Source organism: Mobula hypostoma, chromosome 4 (genome assembly GCF_963921235.1).
Source record: "Mobula hypostoma chromosome 4, sMobHyp1.1, whole genome shotgun sequence".
In the NCBI taxonomy this organism is placed as follows: domain Eukaryota; kingdom Metazoa; phylum Chordata; class Chondrichthyes; order Myliobatiformes; family Myliobatidae; genus Mobula; species Mobula hypostoma.
In genome coordinates this window covers 124,480,645-124,502,635 of record NC_086100.1, presented here as the reverse complement: position 1 = coordinate 124,502,635, position 21,991 = coordinate 124,480,645, and the positions used below count along the sequence as shown (strand labels likewise).

The 21,991-nt window shown below is 38.4% G+C and overlaps 1 protein-coding gene across 2 annotated transcripts in view; it reads left to right on the top strand.

The window, feature by feature from the left end:
- Positions 1-21,991, top strand: part of nr3c2 (nuclear receptor subfamily 3, group C, member 2) — a 374,510-nt gene that overhangs the window by 1,749 nt on the left and 350,770 nt on the right. For both annotated transcript variants that reach the window (XM_063046454.1, XM_063046453.1), the window contains exon 2: positions 684-2,459. In XM_063046454.1, coding sequence (XP_062902524.1) covers positions 703-2,459 — 1,757 coding nt within the window. In that variant the 5' untranslated portion in view covers positions 684-702. The remainder of the gene's footprint in view (positions 1-683; positions 2,460-21,991) is intronic.

Below are 21,991 nucleotides of genomic sequence, written 5' to 3'. Positions count from 1 at the left end.
ACTATGATCCAGATCAGGGGAGTCGTGTGATTGTCAAGTCACCTGAAAATCAGAACTCGGGGGACAATATTCGAACTTTTTCAGGGAAGAGTAAGATGAATTCCTTCGGTTCCAGCAACTTCCCAGATAGCTGAGAATTGGTTTCTTCTGCATATATGTTTATGCTACGTGCACCTGATTAACCGTATCGTCCAATTATTGATAAACTTTCAGCCAGTAAGGGATGTAAGGTTCTAGAACACTTAACAAGATCTTATTTTCAATAATTTGATCTGATTTATAGTCATTATTTGCACATCAGTTTGGAAATATATGCATATTTAAACATCGCCTGCATTAATGTTTGTGCATTTAAAAAAATAAAATAATAGCTTACCCTAATCATAACTAATTGCTTACCTATTGAAGCAAAACTTGGACAAAATGTCTTTATATATTAAGTCTTTTGGTAATAACTTGCCTTTGAACACCTATTTTAAACAGAAAATCTAAACACTGACCTCAGAAATTTTAGAGGGTGTAGCAATGAACTGAGTTTGATATATTTTTGCACATTATGTTTATTCAAGGTAATGCAAATTGTAAGTACTTTGAATCATTTTTATACTTCAGCTGATGTGTGAAGTATTTTGTCAGATAAAGTAGAATGGATTATTTTTAAATGACATTTTATTTTGTTATAGGTGTTCTAAAGAACCAGCCATGGAAACCAAAGGATATATTGACTACCCTGAAATAATGAATATTGGAAGGCAGTGGCCTCTGACTAAACTTGTGTCCAGTGCTGGGAATAATGAGATTAGTAGCTGTGACAGCAACACAATGACTATCCTTGATGTTAGTTGTGAACCCCCTGTTGCAAAGAGTGATGATGGAGAAGGAAATCTGGAGCTTTCTCCTGTTCTTCATCATCAACTAACTTACCAAGTGCAGCACCAATATCAGCATCCTGGTTTTCTTGCTTCAGATCCGAAGTGTCACCTAGGATCTGCTAAAGAACTCTCAAAAACTGTTGCTGAGTCTATGGGTTTGTACATGAATTCTGTAAAAGAGATGGAGAATGAATTTAACTACAGCATGCAAACTGAGCAACTGGAGGGGAGGTCCAGCAATATTACTGAAAATGGTGAGCAAGAACCGGATCTTCAAAAGGAGAAGACTAATGCTATCTTGTCACAGCAAGGGATGAGACGATGTTCTTCTTCCTCTAGCCCTGGAAAAAACAGTCAGAGTTCATGCATCTCCAGTCCTATAAACTATAATTTAGGCTCTTCATTATCAAGTCCTAACACTATGAACTCCTGTGTTCCTAGTCCTGCTAAATTAAATTACTTAGCTCTATCTAGTCCAGATGCTGTTAGCAATTTAGGATCTTCCATCTCTAGTCCAGACAACATGAATAATTTGAGTAATTCTGTCACTAATCCAACTGATGTTCATTGCATGATCTCAGGTTCTACTAAGATAAGTAAGCTAGCCCTATCCAGTCCTAGTAATATGAACAGCTTGTATTCTTCCATCTCCAGCCCTGACCATGTCAGTCCCAATAACATGAGCTCTCCTCTTTCCATTCCTACTAATCTAGCTTCTCCTCATTCTGTCTCCACTAGTAATACAGTTTTGTCCAGCCCTAATAATAGCAGTGTGACCTCTTCAGTCTCCAGCTCTGCTGTAAATAATCTGTGCTTTCACAACTGCAATCCTGCTGATGGGTCAAGAATTATCATCGATCTCCATCAGAACCCGGCAGTAAGAAATAAGAATCATGAGGGAATTAATGTATCTAAAGATGAGAAGTCAAAGGGTGAATGTTTAAAGACAGGTTCAATTAACAACGATAATCCTGTTCAGTTTATAAAAACAGAAGCAGAAAGCGATTTTGGTGGTTCATGTTTCCCAAGTAGAGGAAGCTCAGCCCTATCTAATTCAACATTCTCAATGCCCTTAAAATGTGAGATGAATGAAAATGCATGCTTGAATTCAGTGTGCACTGGTCAAGTTTCAGAAAACCCCTTTTCAGAAACTGCACATCAGATGATTGATCTCAAGACAAGTTATGGAGACTCGTTTGACCTTTATGGGAACTTAGGGGCTCCTGCATCTTCCTCTAGTTCTAGTTATGGACAAGATGCCTTTTTACAACCAAACACTATGACCGTGATCAAACAGGAGCCAAATGATGATGGCTACTGCCAAGCCACCTGTTCGCCGCCATCCACTATTGTAGGTGTTAACTCAACTGGACAATCATTTCATTACAGAATTGGTGCTAGTGGCACAATTTCCATGCCCTGCCCTTTTGTGAGAGATTCGCGACCTCAGCTTTTAAATTTAATTACTCCAGTGTGCACTGTACTTGGAACTTGGAAATCACACTCTGTCATGCCACAGAACTCCATAGCTGCTGGAAAAAATGATGGCTATCCATTGCAAGGATATGTTCCTGAGAAAATGTCACGGTGAGTTTTGCATCATTCTTTACTTTTAAAGTGTCTTGTTAAGTTAATTCAAGTTCATGCTTGATCTCACAGTGAAAGAATGACTGTGTTTTGTAAATGTCCAGGAAAAAGAATGATGTCTATAGCGCAGAAGTTTCTAGATGTTTTACTTATTCTTGCTGATGAATAGAGTAGGATCTGATGTGTGCTATTAAAAGCAGAGTGCATTAATGTTAGTCAAAGATGACTAAAAGCAGAAAATTAGTGCTGTGTATCACTTTTTTTTGCTAAACCGTCAGAATCAATCGACTTCAAGGAGTTCATTGATTCTTTTCTGAGAGAAATTGAGAATTGTGGAACTTGGTCATGGTTAAACATAAAAGATATTGCACAACAGGGTATCTCCGGGTGCAGGTTGATGGGACGAGGCAGAATGACAAATTGGCATAGATTAGATGCCCAAAGGGCTTATTTCTGCGCTGTGGTGCTCTATGACTCTATAACTCTATGACCCTCTGTATTTTGACCTGTGTAGACTGATGCTCCTGTTGTGTTATGTGGTGGAACTTTGAATGGTATCAAGTGACAGTATGGAAAAATTTAGAGAAAACTAAAAACTAACAGTAATATGGAGAAAGCCATTTTGTATCTGCTTTTGGTTAAGGTTTGTTACTTGGTGTCTAAGAAACACAACAGTAAGTTTTAATGACATCTAAAACACTAGAACTACTTAAATACTGTATATCTGAGAAAGTTTCAACATCGATACGGAGGAAAATTAAAACAGATTTAAAAAATAAATATTTACATCACATAAGTGATAATGAATGTGAAGCATCTATAATTTAGGTTTGGGTTTCATAAAATGCATTCCATGGTCTGTGGTGTCAGCAGAATCTCTTGATTGAATTGTGGTTTGATTATTTCCTTACTGTTTTCAGCAATTACTTGTCTCTTGGGACTAAAGATATTTGAAATGGTCATATAGATATAAACCTAATTTTAATATAAAAGGAGCACCATTATAGAAGTTCAGACTCCTGTTCTGCTTCTTAATTTTTATATTCAAATTTGCATTATATCTGAATTTGCAATATTTAAGATTGTTGGAAATTTATCACCATCCATTGTTATAATATTGATTTAATGTGATAATAATGTTTCACAATTACTTTAATTCAAAGGCTTGTCGGAAATATTTACAAATATAATTTAACTTGGCAGAGTGGTACATGTGTGGTCCAATATTGATAACACAGACATATTGAGTTAATAAGTTTTCCGTTTTCCTCAGTATTTAAAAGTCATTTGTGTGTCTTGAACGTTTGACTTGTTTGTAATTGTCAATCCAACTATTACTGCAAAAGTCTGAATTTCAGTGATTATGCTGCTAGTGAGTTCAGGTGTCAAGATTTTCTGTATTATTAAAATGATAGCAGAGACTATAAAGCAGGGGTTTCTGTCCTGGGGTCCACGGACCTTTTGCTTAATGGTTGGGGAGAAAAGGTTGCAAACCCCTGCCATAGAGGAATGTTTGGCTGCAGGAATGTACGGTATATTTTCACTTTCTAATATGCTGTATTTTATAATCAGCTACAGAACATTTTGATTTTATTTGCTGCTATTTTGGGCCACAGCTCTTTGATGCAGGATTGGAATTATTGCTGAGCCTTATGGCTCTTTTGCAGCAATACAGGTTGAGTTCCCCTTATACGAAATTCTAAAATCCGAAAACCTCTGAAATTCAATTTTTTTTTGAGCGCTGACATGACGTCACAAATAGAAAATTCCACAAGATGCTGGGAAGGTTCCCAGGCGATGCGCTGGTGTCTGCACACCGCAGACTGTTCTGAGAAGTGATGTCACATTTGTAATGAACTGAAGTTAATGAAAAATAGAAAAACACTGCATAAAGCAAAAAATGAAGACCTTGATCATTTTTTGTCAGCTTTGGAGTGACTATGTCCCGCTTAATGGTATGCTGATCATCTAACAAGTAAAGATCCATCACAATAAATTGAAAATTGAAGGTATTGTGAATATTCAGCATGCTGGTTGCAGAAATTTAAGAAAAGGTCTTGCATTAAACTTTTAAGCATCTACTGATCACGAAAATTTAGCACCAGAACGAATCTAAATGCTGATTGTTTTTATACCTTACTTAAAACCTAAAGAAAAGTAAAATGCAAATACAGTGAACTATAACCCTTCAATCAGACCTCAGCATCGTAAAAAGAGACTGAAAGCCTGCCATTATTGTTCAACATCTGATTCAGATATTTTCCCGATGCCGATGTGCTGCTTTTGTTACCCTGCACACATATTTTCATTATATATTATATATTCAGTATGTAGTTATTTTTACAAGTCTGAGATAAAGGCCGCTTACTGGCAGCACATAAATTCAGAGTCAAAAGTTATGGCGATCCCAAGCTATCACGTTATATATTCCAAGCTCCGAAAAAATCCAAAACACTTCCAGCTCCAAGCATTTCAGATAAGAGGTATTCAACCTGTAATTACTTGTAAGTAGTTTGGTTATTTGTGTTCAAAGGTAGGCGAAACCATTCAATAAGAAATCAACTTAACATTTTTTTAAGACGACGAACTACTTGAGTGGGTTGTGGTTTCCAGAATACCTATCATAGCCAGCTGCACATCAGTGATTCCCAGCCTTTGGATTAGTTAGAATTCACTTAAGTGAACCAATTTGAGCATAGCTTGTGAATGCCCAAACTTACAAATTAAAAATCTTGTATTGATATTTTATTTTAAAAGTCAGCTGCTTCACTCAGAATTATGGTCTTTGGGTGGGACTTAGTAACTTAAATGATTTGAATACATAACATTTAATAATATGAAACATGGTTTGCTATATTTAAATAATTCCCAGTGAAGAATGTTCTGTGCAACAAGTATGGTGAAATTATTATTTTGGCAACACGGTAGAAAGTAGAACCATGTTATTTGTCATCTATGTGGCAACAATGCATCTTTAGCAAATCCTGGCTAAGAATGTGGAAAGTTGGTTGTGCTGCTTCCATAAAGCCTGTGCTGCCATGGAGTTTCATGTGTTGTGGCTTCTTTGCAATTGGCATTTAGATTTAACAGGAAATGTTAAAAGCCTTAATGGGCTAGATAATATTATTTCTCAAAAATTCTATCATATTTAACATTTTTTTTTGTTATTCTTAAAGTACTTCCTGATGTAAGTGTCCTTTAAGTGGCTTGGGTGGATGATCATCATTGGCAGTGGCATATTGAAGACAGTTTGAGCAACATATAAATATTAATTTGCATGAACATCTTTGTTCAGAAAGTCAATTACAGTGTTAAAGAATTGTAATTTTGTATGATGGTTAATGAGTTCAGCCTTTATTTGGTTTTGCCCTCATTAAAGTAAGAGGTATGGATGTAAGCTGAATGCAGATTTCTTGTGCTTGGAACCACAGTCTGCATATCCTTGTCTTCCACAAAAGTACTCATTCCCTTTTTACAAATTAGCTAGCTTTTGGCATTAGTATGGTAATTTTCATTCATAGTGCCACAGAGTTGTATTATCAAATCTGAGCTGATATGCTTTAAGTTATTTTGCACCTTTATTATGGTGCCAGTGAAGAATTGCTCTCAGCCCTGTCTGTGGAAAATGAAAAGCAGTTAGTTTCAGAGTTAATTAACACTATAAGTTAGTTGTAGAAGTCTGTCATTGTGGAAAATAATTATAAAAATGGCATTCAAATGAAAATAATTTGTACTTCGCTGGCTTGCTGTATACTTACCAGAATTGACTGAAAATGGGAGGGTTATCACGTTTGACCTACTCCCTTTATTGGTTTCCCTCTTGAGTGTAAGTAAAACAAATTGAAATATTGAGCTTTATCCTGGTGGCGTGGGGAGGGAGGAGGATGGGGCACATGGTAGGTTAGTGGTTAGTGCAGTCATTTTCCAGCACCAGTTGGGCTTTGTTTTCGGCTGTTCTCTGTAAGAAATTTTCATAGTTTCCCCGTGACTACATGGGTTTCCTCCGGGTGCTCGAGTTTCCTTCCACTTGCCAAATTAAGGTTAGTGTGGGCATGCTATTTTGGTGATGGAAGCGTGGCCACTGGTACCATCCTCAGACTCTGCTGGTCACTGACGTAAAACGATGCACTCTGCAGTTTGTTTCATTGTATATGTGGCAAATAACTAGTCTTCATCTTTATGTGTCTTTAAAAAACATGATTTCGCTGCTATTGTATGCAACTAATTCATGCATTCTGAATCAGAATCAGGTTTATTATCACTGGCATGCGTCATGCAATTTGTTAACTTAGCGCAGCAGTTCAATGCAATACATAATATAGAAGAAGAAAAAAGTAAATAACTAAGTAAATCAATTATAGTATATGTATTGGAGATTAAAAATCGTGCAAAAACCAGAAGTGATACATATTGAAAAAGTGAGGTAGTGTTCACGGGTTCAGTGTCCATCTAGGAATTGGATGGCAGAGGGGAAGAAGCTTCCTGAATTGCTGAGTGTGTGCCTTCGGGGTTCTGTACCTCCTACTGGTGGTAACTGTGAGAAAAGGGCATGTCCTGGGTGCTGGAGGTCCTTAATAACTGACGTTGCCCTTCTGAGGCACCACTCCGTGAAGGTGTCCTGGGTACTTTCTAGGCTAGTACCCAAGATGGAGTTGACTAAATTTATGACCCTCTGCAGCTTCTTTCGGTCCTGTGCAGTAGCCCCCCCCCCCCGCCCCCCGCAATACCAGACAGTGATGCAGTCTGTCAGAATGCTCTCCATGGTACATCTATGGAAGTTTTTGAGTGTTCTTGTTAACATGCCAAATCTCTTCAAACTCCTAATGAAGTATAACCACTGTTTTGCCTTCTTTATAGTTGCATCGATATGTTGGGACCAGGTTAGATCCTCAGAGATCTTGACACCCAGGAAATTGAAATTGCTCACTGTCTCCATTTCTGATCCTTCTATGAGGATTGCTATGCGTTCCTTCATCTTGCCCTTCCTGAAGTCCACAATCAGCTCTTTCATCTTACTGATGTTGAGTGCAAGATTGTTGCTGCAGCACCACTCCACTAGTTCGTATATCTCACTCCTGTACGCCCTCTCGTCTCCACCTGAGATTCCACCAACAGTGGTTGTATTCAATGATTTTTTAAAAGAAAATATTTAACCCAGTGAAGTGTAAGCATTGTAAATGGCGTAAATTTTGCAGCAACTATCAGAAATTGTAATTTATAATCTTGGGTAAGATATGCTGCATAAATAAGTTATTGTAATATGTTTACAATATAAATATTTTTATAATTGGACTGTTTTTCATAACTTGGTTTAATTTAATAAATTAGAATTCCATTTATTTTAATCCAGTTAGCATATTAATACTCAGCATATCATCATTTAAGCTACCATTTTCCAGTGTCTGGATAGATGTAAATTTCATATTCTATCTCCCATTATTGTTTCCAAATACTTCTCTATTCAGCAACAAGACCTTTCGTTATTATCAACTTTTAGATGTGTGATAAACTGGGGAATATGTTCTGTGTTTTCAAGTAGCTTCTCTGATTTAGATATGCTTCAATGTTGCACAGAATGGCATGCAGTTGGTGATAAAACTCAATGCCTTTTTTAGTAGCATTAAAACTAAGATGTTCTTTTTATTAATATGTTGTGTTAAACAATGCAGTTAAAGGAAATACTGATTATACTATATGGAAATAAGATATCCTTGTCTCTAAGTCAAACATATTTGGGGCTGAAGGAATGTGAAGAGAAGTCACTTCTAACATCAAAGTTCAAGAGTAAAGTTGTTATGAAAGTACATTTACGTCACCATATACAACCTTGAGATTGGTTTTCTTGTGGGCATCCCCAGTAAATCCCAGAAACATAATAGAACCAATGAAACACTGCACCCAACAGGACAAACAACCAATGTGCGAAGGACATCAAACTTTGCAAGTATGAAAAAGAAAAAAGTAAACAATAAATATTGAGAGCATGAGTTGAAAAGACCTTGAAAGTTGTGGAAACAGTTCAGTGATGAGACGAGTGAAGCTGAGTGAAGTTATCCCCTCTTAGTTCAAGAGCCTGATGGTTGAGGGATAATAATTGTTCCTTAACCTAATGGTGTGGATCCTGAGACCCTTCCAGCAGGAAGACCTGGGTGGTAGATGTTATGATTTGTAACTCCAGAAATTAAGAAAAAAAAAACACGAGTCAATTCTGGGGCTGTAGGAAGTGGTACTGACTGCCTTGGAGTTGATTCTGGATGCCTTTCTTTTGGACTTGGTGACATCCATAACAGTGCTTCAGTGGACAATATGGGCCATACTGTGTAAGTACAGTGTCTTCCATCGCCTTATCATTTACCCTTTGGAAAGCCACCTCACACTGCTTTGTCCATTGTCATTTCTTCTTGATCTATAGTACAGTAATGAGTTCAGGAGGTAGAGGTTTGGCTGGAACCTGTTATATTAATTGACAATTCCTTAAAAGGACCACAACTGTGAAATGTTCTTTGGCCATGGGGACATCTGCCACTGCTTGAATTTCCTCAGCACAGTTGTGTAATCCTTGTACGTCGATGTTGTGAACCCAGTAGGTGGTGTTTGGTTTAAAGAATTTACAGTTGTTGCATTGTGCTCTGAGCCCATAATCTTCTAACCTTTGTAACACTGTCTTGAGATTTTGAAGATGTTCTTTGTCATCCTCACTGGTAACAATGATGTCATCCAGATTACACTGAGTGCCTGGGCAGTCTGGTAGCACCTGGTCCATGGCTTTCTGCCAGAATGCAGGTGCAGATGCTACTCCAAAAATAAGTCTACTATAGTGTTAATACCCTTTATAAGTGTTTATCCTGAGAAACACTTTGGACTCTTCTTCCAACTTCATCTGTAGGTAGGCCTCAGCTGTCCACTTTGCTGAAGTGTTTCCCTCCAGAAAGGTTTGCAAAGATATCCTCTATTCTGCGCAGAGGGTATCGATATACTTTTAGTACAGGGTTGATGATGATCTTAAAATCACCACAGATCCTGACAGACCCGTTTTTCTCAGCTACTGGGACCACTGGTGTTGCCCATGGGCTCCGATCAACCTTGGAAATAATTTCTTCAGCCTCCATGCAATCTAACTCACTGGCTACTTTATCATGGATGGTATAAGGAACCAGACGGGCTTTGTAAAATTTGGATGTGGCATTTTCATTTATCGCTATTTTGCCATTGATTTGTTTGAGTTTTCCAGTGCCATCCTTGAACACTCCTGTGGCATCAGCATTACCTTTCTTAATTTACATTCATTTGATTCTTTTGCAGGGGATGTGGCATGCAAATGTTGGCTGGATCTCCAATAAAGATGCAGTTGTCTCAGTCACTCACATCAATGCTGCCCTCCTGTTTTTACTACATAAAAGCTCAGTGTGGCTTGTTGATTGTTGTTTTTCACTGTTACAAATGTCATTCCTACAGGAGTTATCTTTTCTCCAGTATAAGTTCTTAGTTGGATACCTGCAGGCTTCACTTCAGTATTTCTGAAATGCCGTTCAAACTCACTTTGTGGAATAACTGAAACAGCTGAACCAGTGTCCAATTGCTTATCTATTGTTTACTTTTCACATTGTAAATCTTAAGGCTACCCAGTCTTATCAAATTCATCATTATCAGATTTTTCATCAACAGCATGCAGATTAATGCTGTTTTTGAAACTGCAATGTGACTTTATCTTTTTGTTTTCCCTGTGCAGACCATTTACTTTTGTCTGTCTGATGTGCTCTTTGTCTGTGTGCTACTTTGTTGCATTTTCTGCAGGTTTCACCTTTAAACCTGGATTGGTCTGGTGTGTGTGAGCCTCTGCTACAATGGTAACACAATTTATTCTGCCAGGCAGTTTTGTGTTTAGATTATGCTTATGCAACCTAAAACATTCTGCAATCAACAGTGGTTTTGGTTCTAAATGTTCGTGCATTACTTTCACAATATCAGCAAAGCTCGTTTTACCTGGTTTGGTTGGAGCAGTCAAAACTCTAAACAAACTGTATGATTTTACCCTCAATACACTCAGCAAACAGGCACTCACTTTTCTTTGGCTATTTAATTTGCTTTAAAATATAGCTCAATTTGCTCAGTATACAATAACCAGTTATCCCTTGTGCAATCGAGTGCATCTATGCTTCTGATGTAGCCAGCCATGTCTGTTCTTTTTCTAAAATTTATTTTTGATTCTTAACATCTGGTATTCATCGTTTATGAACCGGTGAATTTCATTTGTTTTCTGTCTTTCTTTTAACAAGACCGTCTTTCTCCTCTTCTGAAGAGACATGCCTGTTTTCTGTCTTTAAACTCATATATCTTACTGTGCTTTCTTTTAAACCCGAACATCTCGCTGCACTTCAACAGGTAGGTAGTCACCTGGGGTTTGCTTTAAATCCTACTCATCACCACTGTTATGTTTTGTAACTGCAAAAATAAATCAAAAGAAAACACGGAGAGCCAGGAATAACTTGTGTCTTTAGTTATTTACTTTAAGCGAGGTGTGCATGTATGACGTGGTGAGATGACATATTCCATTCACCTACTTTTACATATAACCCATAATAAATTATTTAAACAAATAATTATATAATATTAATATAATATATTAATATATAATATTATTATATTATATATATTATATTATTATATAACATATTAATATTTCTCAAATATTACTGAAATATTAAATATACAATAGTGGGGATCCTGATGATGGATGCTGCATTCCTGTGACTGCCCTCCACGTAGATGTGCTCAGTGGTGGGAAGGGCTTTACCTACTATGGATTTGACCGTATCCACTACTTTTTGTTGGATTTTCAAGGGCATTGGTCTTTTCATACCAGGCCATGATGCAACCAGTCAGTAAACTCTCCACCACACATATCATAGTTTTAGATGTCATGCCAATTCTTTGCAAATTTCTCAGGAACTAGAGGTGCTGTTGTGCTTCCTTTGTAATTACACCTATGCCTCGCCCAGGACAGATTTTCTGAAATGATAACACAGGAATTTTAAGTTACTGACATTCTCCGCCTCTGTTAATACTTTATACTTTATTGTCACCAAACAATTGATACTAGAACGTACAATCATCACAGCGATATTTGATTCTGCGCTTCCTGCTCCCTGGATTACAAATCGATAGTAAGTATTAAAACTAAATTATAAATCATAAATAGAAAATAGAAAAATGGAAAGAAAGGTAGCGCAAAAAAACCGAAAGGCAGGTATGAATATTTGGAGGGTATGGCCCAGACCCAGGTCAGGATCCGTTCAGCAGTCTTATCACAGTTGGAAAGAAGCTGTTCCCAAATCTGGTCATATTGAGTCTTCAAGCTCCCGAGCCTTCTTCCAGAGGGAAGAGGGATGAAAAGGAAAAAATCCAATGAGTATTGGCTCATGGAACTCTGTTTCCTCCTCCTGAAATGAATAATTAGTTCCTTGGTCTTGCTGACACTGAGCTGCGTTATTATCACAGGCTTTGATTCAGCCAATGACAGTCGTGTTGTCAGCGAACTTAAATATGACATTGGAGACGGCCTCAGTGATAAGTATTAAATGAGTAGAGTAGGGGACTAAGCACACAGCATTGTGGTCACCTATGCTGATGGAGATTGCAGAGGAGATGTTTTTTCAATCCAAACTAACTGGTGTCTGCAAGTGAGGAAATTGCACAAAGAGGTATTGAAGCCAAGATCGTGAAGCTAATTGATTAGTCTTGAGCGGATGATTGTGGTTAATGCTGAGTTGTAGTCGATAAAGAGCATTCTGATATATGCATATTTGCCATCCATATGTTCCAGGGTTGAGAGAAGAACCAATGGAATGGCATCTTCTGTGAATCTGTTGTGCCGGTAGGCAAATTGGAGCAGATTCAAGTAATTTCTCAGGCAGGAGTTGATATGTTTCATTACCAACATGTCAGAGGACTTCATCACAGTGGATGTAAGTGCTACTGGATGATAGTCATTGATGCAGGTTCTTCTCAGGCACCGGTATAATTGAAGCACAGGTGGTGACTCAGACTGCCGAAGTGAAGGGTTAAAGATATCCAGCCAATTGATCAGCATAGACCTTTAGTACTTGGCCAGGTACCCCATCAGCCAGCCGGTGGTGTAGTGGCAACCACACTGGACTTTGAGGTGAGTGGTCCCAGGTTTAAATCCAGCAACTTTCCATCTGTGCTGGGTTGAGCATCGAGCTACCGACTCAGTTTTGTGAAAAAACAGACAAATGCTTAGGAAACAGCAAAGGTTGCTTCCTGATATGGAGAGGAACAGCAACAAGGTACTCCAACTGGGCTGGATTTTTTTTAATATGGTTTCATCCTCCTGACGGATGCTCTCACATCAGTGTCAGAGTCTGATATCAACGAGTCATCAGGGGCTGCGTGAGTTTGTGAAGGTTCTTCCATGTTTTGATGGTCAATGAGAAGACTTTGAGCTCACCTGGGAGCAAAGCCTTGGTAACATCGATGTTGCTCGGTTTCACTCTGTAAGAGGTAATAGCATTCAAGCCTTGTCACAGCTGTCGAGTATGCTCCAGTGACTCAAGTTTGGTCCAGACTTTTCACTACATGTCGATGGCTTTCTGAAGATCGTACCTGGACGTTTTGTATCTTACTTGGTCGCGACACCTGAATGCCACTAACCTGGTCCTGCAATCCTGATGGACTGCAATCCTGATGGATCATCCAAAGGCTTCTGTTCAGGGAAGACTCTGAATGATTTTGTGGGGACACACTCATCTATGACTGTTTTAATAAAGTTCATGATAACCATGGTGTATTCACTCAGGTCTTCTCAGTCAATGAGTATGGCTCAGTCAACCAACTCAAAGCAGCCCCATAGCTGCTCTTCTGCCACCCACGACCACCTCTTTGTTGTCCTTATATCTGGAGCCTTGCTCTTTTGCCTCTGCCTGTGTGCAGATAGGAGAAGGACAGCCAAGTGATCAGACAGTCCACATTCTTAATTGTAGTATTGCAGTGGTTGAGTGTGTTGGGACCAAAGAGCTGCAGGTTATATGCTGATGATAACTGGGTAAAAATTTCTTCAAACAAGCCCAATTGAAGTTCCCGACTTGAAATACATTGGAGTGGGCAGTTTCTTGTTTCGTGACGGCACCATTCTATACCTCATGTGCCTGGTTAATGTCGGCTTTTGGCAATATGTAAATTGCAGTCAGGATCATGGAGTAAAACACTTTTGATAAGTAGAATCGTTGACATTTAATTGTTAGATGTTCCAGGTTGGGGCAACAAGAGTCCAAGTAGGACCAAGGCTGAGGATACCAAAGTGCTGGGATGGACTCTAGATCGAAGTCTCTTTAGGGTATTTGCTGTTAGTTCTTTGGTGTTGAGGGGTGGTGGTGCTTCTGGCACAAGTAGGGGGAGGGGGAGGAGAGGGTGGATGCTCTACTGCTGCTTGGGAATGGGGGTTGCTTTGGGGTTCTGATATTACTATCATTAATTTTTTCAGATCTCTTGTTTTTGTGATGTTTCGGTGAAGAGTAAGAATTTAGAGTTGTATGCTGCGTACTGATATTAAATTGAACTATTTGAACCACTGCATTTGAACTCTGAGCACCACAAATGGTTTGTCATGAAACAGAGACCCACACCTTTTGCCTTCTCCGAATCAGCAGTTTGGTCCATCCTGTGTGTCGAGAAGCCCTCGGGTCTGATGTTTGAATCCCGCCTGTTCAGAGTGAGCCATGTCTCCATGAAAGACAAAATGCAACAATTCCTCATTTCCCTCTGATACAGCAATCTTGTCCTTAGGTCTTCAACCTTGCTCTCCAGTATCTGTATTTGCTAACAAGATGCTGGGTAGAGGAACTTGCATTGCTTGGCTTGGAGTCCTCTGTTCTTCCCTCTCTTCCAGTTACAGAGATGTACCTTTGTCCACTTAAAGGTACCATACCTGCATGCTTGAGAGTTAAGTCCACCGAGTCCTTCAGAAGACTGTGAAATTGCTAGTTCATTAAGGTGCAATAATCAACTATAATATTAAGAATAATATTTGTACACTTTTGTTGACATATATATACCAGTTCAGTTTCTAAATAAACTCCTGTTATTACATTATTTCCTGCTCATTAATATTTATTTATGACACTCTATTTCAGTAAAAGATATTACTATGACCATAATAGTCAATATAAAATTTCTGTCTGCTTCTGTATGTCTTTTTTTCTGTTTTTCTTCTAAATTGGTAAGTTGGCACTCAAAGGGTTAATATATTGCAAAGTTGGATTGTTTTAAAGTATTTTTCATGATTGCCATTAAAAGTACAGTTTGTTAAATTTAATAATTACACTATAGTTCATGAGCTTTATTTCAGAGTAGCTGTTAGTTCAATTATTAAATACCTTTAGCAGGTGTGATTACTTAGATCTGTTAGCATGATAATCCTACCTAATTGCTCTAGTTGTTGCACTGACAGAATTGACTTGGCTGTTCTTTGGGAAAAATAATTCTAAGTGTGTATGTAACAGAATGAGTAACTAATTGAGATTTGGCAATGAATCCAATTAGTTAACTCCTTAAATGTAGGAGTTTTTATTTCTTGATCATTATAAAACTATGCTGATTTGGTTTATATCATAATATGGTGCTGATCAATTTATGTTTTAATACTTCATTTGCACAATGTGAACAGTCTACTGAGTTGGTGCCATCATAATACAGTGGATTCCAGTTAATTTGGCCACTGGTTAATCAGGGAAGCCATTTATTTAAGACAACTCTTAAAGAACAAAAACTTATCAAGAAAATAGCCGTGATTCCCCTTACTTATTTGGGACACCATACCACTTAATTGGGACAGGAGATTGTTGCTGAACAGTTTCTAACTATCAGCAGTCACGTACACTTGGGTAGCTATTAGACACTACGCCATGTCCAGAACGAAGTTTTAAATTGTGCCAGATGCCCGCGATTGTGTTCAAAAAGCAGTGATTTCTGTCGCTAATAGTTGGCCAGGAATAAGCAGCAACGCAATTCAGAACAGTTTTGCTCGCTGTTGTTTCAGGCATTGAGACATAGAGATGCCAGAAATGGCCAGGAATGAAAGTGAAACAATTTTACTACTTCATCAAGTTAGGAACTAAGGTGATTGTGAATGCCTTCAAATGCTTCTTATTTGTTACTATGAAAATGCAGATTTGGAAGATGCAATCATTGAAAGCATTGCACGAATGCAGCCGTAATATGCACTAGGTGTTTGCACTGATTCATTCATTTATAACTAATCAAAGGAACATGGCCGCATACACTGGTTGAAATGCTCCTTTCTTCCGCCAGTAACTATTAGGAACTAAAACACGGTTTTATAGCTCTGTAGTAGTGCTGACAATGTTCTAATTTGTTCTGTATTTCATATAAATACTCAATTTGTTATTTGGTTAAATGTTTGTCTTTTTTATAGCTTTTTAATTGTTTCCATAAAACTTAGTCAATTTGAGGCAGTCACTTAATTGGGCCAAAATGTATTTGTCCCTGTGTGTCCCAATTAAGCAGACTCCTCTATATTATCAATTGCTTTAGGATGAGAATGACAGAAATATTTTATAGAATTGTTTTTCCTCACAGGATTTTGTGACATAATTAAAATTAATTTGGGGATATTACCAAAAATAATTTAGGATTTAGCAATCATCTTTAATGTAGGAAACACCTGAAGAGAGTTCATTGAATACAATTAACTACAAATTGGTATGGAGCCAGGAAGGAAGATATTATAGCTAGCTGGTTATAACCTTCGTCAAGAAGGTACATTTTAAGAAGAGTATTAAAAAAAGTGGTGGCAGTGAGTTGGATAGACAAAATACATATGGGAGGAACTAGTCAGTTGATTATATGGCCATTGCTGGTGAGACAGTGTGAGAGGCAGGTGAAACAAGAAGCCAGAATTGGAGGAAAGGAAATTTTTGGAGGCTTCTGGGACTAAAAGTGGTTATAGTGATACGGACATGATAAGATCAAGGATCTTGACTGTGCAGAATTGTGTAAATCCTACTGAGAATGTTGGGGATTGGTGCTAAACCTTTTGTATTACCAGTGGAAAAATATAAGATTACAAGGTCATATTACTCTCCCCTTACTTGCTTTTCATATGCTGCAGAAGATTTTACTTTTACTTTTTTGTAGTAGTAATAATCAGAACAAGCAGACTGAGCATTGTTACCGTATGGCTATTACTGACCAAACATCAACTTCACAATGTTTTGACAATGATTTTGAAAGATTTAGGCAGGTAGGTTCAAATTAAGTATTTAGTTTGGTGTTAGTTTTTGAGGTGAGGTGGGGAAGTCCATTTGCAGCAGAGAGTGGACAAAGTCACTTCGTTCCCAACTTTCAGTTGCTTTCCTTGAGATGGCAGGTGTTCACAGCCATACTTCTGAAGTGAAAAATACTTGGGGAATTTGTATTTCTAGAAATTGCCTTTTCAGTCGTGATTTAACGAGTTGTGAGTGAGTGTGAAAAGAAAACAATTTTGCCTGCAGACTACGTTAGAAGAAATTCAATCAGACCGATGGATATTCAAGGTTGGAATACAGGGTTACAATTATTAGTTTATGCTTTTGAGCTTAATAATAGATTACAGCCTGTATGCCTGGATTTGAACCTCTGGCTCAACCAGAATGATGGAATACTTTTTTCATCACACCACCACCTTTGGTGTAATGAAAATAAAATGAAGTTAGTACGATGATTCGGATCATCAACTCTTATTGCACAGAAGTAGGGAGGCTAATTTGACTTGGTTCCTGAGTGTTTCTTGAATAGCTATAGTGAGGGTTAGAGGGAAGATGCAGCATTTTCCTAATGGGAAACCAACAAGAAGGTACCTTCTAAATCTCTTCCTCATACTTCCTATTGAATTGTCAAAAGAGAGAGGTCAGAGCAACCAGCCTAGAATTGTTGCCTAGGCATAGGAATTTGGGCTTCTGCTAAATTGGTAATAATAACAGACAGAGCCTCAGCATTCTATAGCCTGATTATTTTATCCAAGAGATTAGCCTGTTCAAAAGTAAATTTTATTTCTTAATTCTTCTTTGATAAGACCAGAAGACATAGCAGCAGAATTAGGCCATTTGGCCTAACATGGCTGATTAATTATCCCTCTCCTGTCTTCTCCCTGTAATATTTAACACCCTGATTAATAAAGAACCCATCAACCTCCTCTTTAAATATACTCAGTGACTTTCTCTCCACAGCTGCCTATGGCAGTGAATAACAGACATTCACTACCCTTTGGCTAAAGAAATTTCTCCTTATCTCTGTTCTAAATGGGCGTCCCTCTTTTCTGAGGCTGTGCCCTCTGGTCCTAGACTTGCCCAATGTAGGAAACATCCTCTCCACATCCATTACCTACCTCCCTCCCTTCTTAGAGTGGAATGACATTTGCAATTTTCCAGTCCTCTGAAACCATTCTACAACCTACGGATTCTTGAAAGATCTCTACTAATGCTTCTACAATCTCTTTAGCTCCTCTTTCAGAACCCTGGGATGTAGTCCATCTGGTCCAGGTAAAGTATCTGCATTCAGACCTTGCAGTTTACCAAGCACCTTCTCCTTAATAATAGCTACAACCCTCACTCCTGCCGTCTGATATTGTCAGATTTCTGGCTGCTGCTAGCGTCTTCCATAGTGAAGACTGACACAAAATATTTATTAAGTTCGTCCGCCATTGCTACCTGTCCAGTAGTCCAATATCCACTCTTGTCTGTCTTTTTCTATATTTGAAAAAAAAAGATCTTTTGGCATCCTCTTTTATATTATTTGCTGGCTTACCTTCATATTTCATCTTTTCTCTCCTTATGGCTTTATTAGTTGCCTTCTGTTGGTTTTTAAAAGCTTCCCAATCCTCTAACTTCCCACTAATTTTTGCTTTATTATATACCTTTTCTTTTGCTTTTATGTTTTCTTTGACTTCCCTTGTCAGCCACGGTTGCCTCATCCTCCCTTTTAGAATACTTTACTTTGGGATGTATTTATCCTGCACCTTCCAAATTGTCCCCAAAAACCCCAGCCATTGTTGTTCTGCTGTCACTCCTGCTAGTGTCCCCTTCCAATCAACTTGGGCCAGCTCCTTTCTCATGCCTCTGTAATTCCTTTTACTCCACTGTAATACTGATACCTCTGACTTTATTTTCTCCCTTTCAAACTATGATCACTGTCTCCTAAGGTTCCTTTACCTTGAGTACCCTAATCAAATCTGGTTCATGACATAACACCTAACCCAGAATTGCTTTTCCGCTAATGGGCTCAACCACAAGCTGTTCTAGAAAGCCATCTCTTAGGCATTTTATAAATTACCTCTCTTGGGATCCAGCACCCACCTTATTTCCCAATCTACCTGCTTACTGAAATCCCCATAACTATTGTACCGTTGCTTTTTTACATGCCTTTTCTATCTCCCATTATAATTTATATCCCACATCCTGGCTATTATTTGGCGGCTTGTGTATAATTCCCATCAGGATCTTCTTACTTTTTCACTTTCTTAGCTCTAGCCACAAGGATTTACATCTTCCAATTGTATGTCACCTCTTTTTAAGGGTTTGATTTCTTTTTACTAACAGAGCAACCCCATCCCTTCTGCCTACATGCCTGTCCTTTCGATACAAGGTGTATTCTTGGATGTTAAGCTTCCAACTATAATAATCTTCTTTCAGCTATGACTCAGTGACACCAACAACATCGTTCCTGCCAATCTCTAATTACACTATAAGATCATCTACCATATTTCATATACTGCATGCATTCAGATATAACACTTTTTGTGTATTCAGTACGCTTTTCAATTTTGACCTCATTTATACTTAAACTCATCCCACTGACTGCAATTTTGTCCTATCATCTGTCTGTCTTTCCCAATGGTCTCACTACACACTGCATTTACTTATATACCAGCTGGCCCCTCCTCAGCCTTATCATCCCCTTGCAAATTAGTTCAAACCTTCCCAAATAGCTCTAGCACACCCGCCTGGAAGGATATTGTTTTTCCCTCAGGTTCAGGTGTAACCCTCCTTCTTGTACAGGTCACATCTTCCCCAGAAGAGATCCCAATGATCCACAAATCTGAATGCCTGCTCCCTGCATCAATTCGTTAGCCATGCATTTATCTGTCAAATCAGACTATTCTTACCCTGCATGGCACAGGCAGAAATCCAGAGATTACCACCTTTGAGGTCCTATTTTTCAGCTTTCTACCTAACTCCCTATGTTCTTTCTTCAGGACCTCCTTCCATTTCCTACCTATATCAATGGTACCAATACGTAGCATGACTTCTGGCTGCTCATTCTCTACCTTTAGAATGGTGTGAACCTGATCTGAGCTGACCGTGGCACCTGGGAGGCAAAATACTATCCGGCTGGCTTTTTCACATCCACAGAATCTGCTGTCTGCTCCTCTAACTATGGAATCCCCTATCACTACGGCATTCCTCTTCTCCACCCTCCCCCTCTTCCCTTCTGAAACACAGTGCCAGAGACATGGTCTCTGCAGCGCCTCCTTTGCAGCTCATCACACGCCCCTCCAAGGTATCTAAAGTGGTAATCTTATTATTGAAATTGTTATAATATCTGAAAAAGATTATGCTGAGTTTCATCTTTGGGGACTTTTGTAATCCATATGCATTCAAAGTTAATCTGGTCCTGCAAAATATTGCATTTTTTCAGCTTTATGTTATGAGTGCATGTGAAATCAGTGTAACGTCAGTGCATCTGGACAGCATCTAAAAAACTTCATTTATTATTTTAAATTGTCCACAGTAAAATTATTTTCTTACAGATATGAGTGATAATTTGGTACAGTTCTATTAACTCTGGTAGAAATATACTTAAAACCAAGAATTAATGTTATAGGAATGCAGTTGTACAGCAGTTTCTTTTTTACGTAATGTATCTGCAGATTTTTTTTTCCCTAGCGTGGCTTGTGATTCCAGCCCTTTCTGGGCCAAGTCTGAGCAGTTTGTAAATTCTCCTGTGCTCTTTTTTTGTTATATTCACTCAATGCTCAGTTGGCATAATTTTCACATTAAATATGTATCAAATGATGTTATGTTGTCTCATCATCAGCGCCCATCATTCGCCACTTCTGGGACAACTATCCGCTTTGAGATTGGTTCCCTCTCATATGTTAGTGCCATTATATGCCTCCATCCCTCGAGGCTTCACTCCTTTTTGTAGTGTTGTGGTCCCAACTGCTTTAGCTTCGTCTGTCACCTCACATGGTCTAAGATTCATCTTGATTCCCTGATCTCTGCTTTTCTGAACTAATCAGACCATAGACCTCTCACAGAGAAAACCACACACCCATTATTTTAAAGTTAAATAAAATACACAATATTAGAAGCAATTTCTTCCATACCATTCTGCTTCAAAATAAAGTTCCCAAACTCAATATTTTTTTTTCCTTCCTAAATTTCAGTAAGTATTTCTTCTTCGCGTAAAGGACGGTTCAGTTGAAAACCTGCTGTAACCTGTCTGCCGAAGATCATCTTCTCTGTCTTGTTTTACGGCGGTTGGCACCCAGCTTAATGGTTCGTTACCGCCACCTTCTGTTCCGGAGTGTGCAATAGACTTGCATTCTAAATCCCTTCAACCAATCACACACACACACACACACACACACACACACACACACACACATACCCTAACCTACACTTTATCCTCCCATCTTTGGCCATCCTAGTACCCTACTCCTGCTTATCCATCATATCCTATATAAAAAAAAACCCTGTACCCCTTAAGAAAGCTAAAAATACCCTGACCTTTGCTCTCTCACCCATGCCCAAAGATGTCTGCCAAAGATGCTCTTTGGTTAACAGCCAAACACAAGAGCAGAGAGGTTTTCTGATATCATGATCAGTGCTCCATTCTTAATCACATTCACTTTCTTTCTCCCACCTAAAATTGATTAGTTGGTAGTTTATCTATTTGTTATGTAAATTAATTAACTGCTTTGGCTGCAAGCCAGCAATGCAGAGTATAAAAATGATTTATTTGCTGTTAGTGCTTTATAGAAATTTTGACAATATGGAAAACTGCATAAATGCAAATTTGTTCCTTCATAAACCTTGCACCATTATGTGCTAAAGTGTGGAGGTATTGACTTATCTGCGCATTAAGTTGTAAGGGGTTACATAATAGGTTTCAGCCATTTATCGTTGGTGATATTTTCTGATGCAACCAGCTGTAGTCTTAAGATGCATGGCACACAGAGGTGTTGTGCAGACAATTTGAAGTGTAAATGTAAATTGCATGATGCACGCTCATCTCTTGGAAGTTTCTATGGAAATGTTCATTGACCTCCTCAAAAGGTGAAATTCATTTCTTTTAGAGTTTGTAGTTAACATAAAGGAAGAACTCTTCATCTTCAGTTAAACCGTATGTGAATGAATTCAAGTTCCAGTTTTGAAGTATTTGTTGTCAAGGATTCTACAGCCCATTTCTCACAGATAGACTGGTTGATATTTTGGATGTGCAGCCTTCAATACAAT